The 3562-nt window shown below is 40.1% G+C and overlaps 1 protein-coding gene across 1 annotated transcript; it reads left to right on the forward strand.

Moving 5' to 3' along the window:
- The first annotated feature begins 326 nt into the window (after positions 1 to 326).
- On the forward strand, positions 327 to 884 carry LOC140163744 (uncharacterized). The gene has a single exon (XM_072187064.1). It carries the CDS (start codon positions 327 to 329, stop codon positions 882 to 884), a length of 558 nt encoding a protein of 185 aa, XP_072043165.1.
- The last annotated feature ends 2678 nt before the right edge of the window (positions 885 to 3562 follow it).

Consider the following 3562-nt stretch of genomic DNA (forward strand, 5'->3'; position numbering starts at 1 on the left):
CCATGGTCAACCATGGTCAGGTGAGGTGATGACCATGGCTGACCATGCTCAGCCATGCTAAAGCATGGTTGACCATGGTATACTTGAAGTAACCATGGTCAACCATGGTCAGGTGAGGTGATGACCATGGCTGACCATGCTCACACATGCTAAAGCATGGTTGACCATGGTATGCTTGAAGTGACCATGGTCAGGTGAGGTGATGACCATGGCTGACCATGCTCACCCATGCTAAAGCATGATTGACCATGGTATACTTGAAGTGACCATGGTCAACCATGGTCAAGTAAGGTGATGAACATGGCTGACCATGCTCACCCACGTCCATGTCCAAAGCTGCTTGTTTATCACTGCGCAACATTGGAAGTGTACGCAAATATTTGACCAGAGATGCAGCAGAAACTCTCACTCATGCTTTTGTGACATCAAGAATTGATGGAAATAATGCTCTCCTAAATGGTCTGCCAGATAAGCAACTTAATAGGCTCCAGAGACTACAAAACATGGCTGCACGCATCATAACTTACACCAAAAAGTCTGACCACATCACACCTGTGTTAGCGGACTTACATTGGTTACCTGTTAAACAACAAGTGTCTTTCAAAGTTTGTTTGATCTTGTTCAAATGCATGCATGGTCAGGCACCCCTCTACTTGAGTGATCTAGTTGATGCTTTCACTCCGGATAAAGCTGGGTTGAGATCAACGGACAGTGGACGCCTGCTGGAGCTTCGTACAAGAACCCTTTGGGGAGATAGATCCTTCGAAGTTGGTGCACCTAAACTATGGAACACACTGCCTGTAGCCCTAAGAACATGTGACAATATCGCAACTTTCAAATCTGGACTTAAGACCCATCTATACAATGAGGCATTCAAAGAGTGACTCTTTTAGTATTTGACTCTTTTTCAAATGAACTGTGTCACCATGTTGATATATATTTTCTCAGATCTTTTGAACTTGTTGTGTCAAGCGCCATTGAGCGTCGAAAGGCGGATACCGGCGCTATATTAAATCGTCATTATTATTATTATTATTATTATAAAGCATGGTTGACCATGGTATACTTAAAAGTGACCCTGGTCAACCATGGTCAAGTGAGGTGAAGACCATGGCTGACCATGCTCGGCCATGCTAAAGCATGGTCGACCATGGTATACCATGGTGACCATGGCAACCATGGTTGACCATGGTCAAGCCACCATGGCTGATCATCGCTGACCATAGTTAACCATGGTCAACCATGTTTTGACCATGGTTGACCATGGTTGACCATGCTAGCACGGTTGACATTTCGCCTAGGTGGGTAAATGAGCTCCATCCTTCAGAGTGGATGTTAAGCTGCAGTCCTATGTACATTATACAGAGAGCCATACCTGTGTATCTTGCAGTCACTTCCGAAAATAGTAGGGTATTAACTGTTAACCCCTGACTATCCCAATCTGCCCTGGTGCTGTTTGGATATTGCGCATCCTGGAACACTACCCACGATTTCTACCGGCTATACATGTACATGTATGTTATTCTCAATTAAAAGCATATCTTGAAATCATTTTTACTCAAATGATTTTTACTCAAAATGTTTTCCACCTTTAACGAAGAAAGCAGGCCAGGAGAAGAAAGTGTGGAAGAAAACCACAAAGAGATGAAGAGGTGAAAGTATTGCTGCTGATGCTGACTGGTGGTGATGGTGGTAATGTGTGATGTTCATGATAAACCAGATGGAATAAATTCACTACCAGCAAAATTAATACTTCTTTACCCATACATCGAAACAAATTCACATCTGCTATTTACGAATCTATTGAATCGATACATTTGAACTTTACCACATTTCATCACCCCTAGCTTATTCCCATCTAAATAAATAACTTTGTCATGCTTTGCTTAATTACTCTGGCATTTACACAAGAGTCATGGACATGTCTGTACCAGTCTGGTTGCCTCCCTGCCTCCTTCCAAAGCCACTGTTTAACCTGTCTCAATTACTTTTTATTCCATAAGATGTGTGAGGAGCTAGGAGATCATCGTTGGTTCAAGCAAACAAGGTGTGAGTGGTGGCCAGCCAGCAAGACGGCTGGACGACTACTAGTCCTATGCGGCCACAGCACCAAGCAGGTGTCACAATACAAAGTGTACAGGTGCGTGATCGACTCAAGTTTCTCCCAATTTATATGTTTCATTACAGTATTGGTTTCTTGTGTCCATTGCAGGTTGTTTCTTTTTCTTCCCTATTTCATTTGCGTATCTTCTTTGTACATCTTCAAATTTGATTGATTTATTAAGGTCAAAGAGTCAGGAAAGAATTAGAATACTAAAGATCCACTTAGATGCATATGGATAACATAAAATAGTCCTTTGGACAGCTTCTTCCTTCTTCACATATTTTAGGAAAAGTACAGAATTTTATATGAAACTGATAATGTGCAACTTAGACGGAATCTGACCTTGCACTTGGAATTTTAAAAGGTCTTGCAGTAGCAGAGTAAAGAAATAAAGCGATGAAATGATGCTTTCATATTTTGACATATCACAAGAATTACAACACAAAAAATAAAAACACTAAATAAAAAAACTTTCCCCACTATCACTTTAAGAAATTATCTTTCCCTACCAACTTACATAATACAATAATGCATGAAAATTCAAACTCCTGGCCAATACCTACTTGTGCAAAAAATTAACAAGAGCACCAATGATGCTGTAGTTCAGCGGTGAAAAAACATACTTTGCCGCCAGTCACACATTAAACAATGTGCAATGTTCTGTATCAACCCACCATGTGAATTGTGATGAGAATTGCCATTTACAACTCGTACAGAGTATTAAATACTGTAACTTATTTTGTTAATGCTGCTGCTGAACCTGATGCAAACAATGACAATGATGATATGAGCAGGATAAGGTTGGCAGGAGGTGAAGGAGATGAGGGACAGAGGAAAAGGAGAGAGGATGATGGAGAAGGGAGAATGTGGCAGAAGTGGTGAAGGAAAATGATTAAAATCATAATGATGACAACAATGACCCAAGTCTATTTTGTTCTAGTAACCATCAATATGATTTTGATTCAAACATTAATCCCCCAATATGCTTACACTACTATATTTAGCAACTCATTAACTCATCATAATCCTTTCAGTTCAAATTAACTGTCATTCTAAAATTACTCCTCTTTCAATACATCTTCACTTGATCTAATTTTTCTCTTCTCCAATCTCTTTCCAAAACAAGCATACTTTCAAAAACTGTACAAGAGCGAATAGCCGACGACAAATCCTCCTTACGTTGACCTCGTTACTATTTTTAGTTAAGACGTGGCTCCAATATTGGATTTGGAATGAAACTTGTGTGCTGCGGTGAGTGACGACGGGTAGGTCGGCAAGTCCGTACAAGTGATATGAAGCTGAACAACTGCACTACATCTTAACTTTGTGTATCTATTAAAAATATAAGTACCTAAGCTTGGCTACATGAATTCTCACAAATTCAAATCACTCAACTCATATGACATGATTAGAACTCCCAATTGTTGTTCAATATTGACCAAAAATAGCAAGTACCAT

This window comes from Amphiura filiformis, chromosome 1, assembly GCF_039555335.1.
Source record: "Amphiura filiformis chromosome 1, Afil_fr2py, whole genome shotgun sequence".
Lineage (NCBI taxonomy): Eukaryota > Metazoa > Echinodermata > Ophiuroidea > Amphilepidida > Amphiuridae > Amphiura > Amphiura filiformis.

Excerpts from the sequence above, each read along its gene's own strand:
- LOC140163744 (XM_072187064.1), top strand. The coding sequence starts at position 327 with ATGTCCAAAGCTGCTTGTTTATCACTGCGCAACATTGGAAGTGTACGC.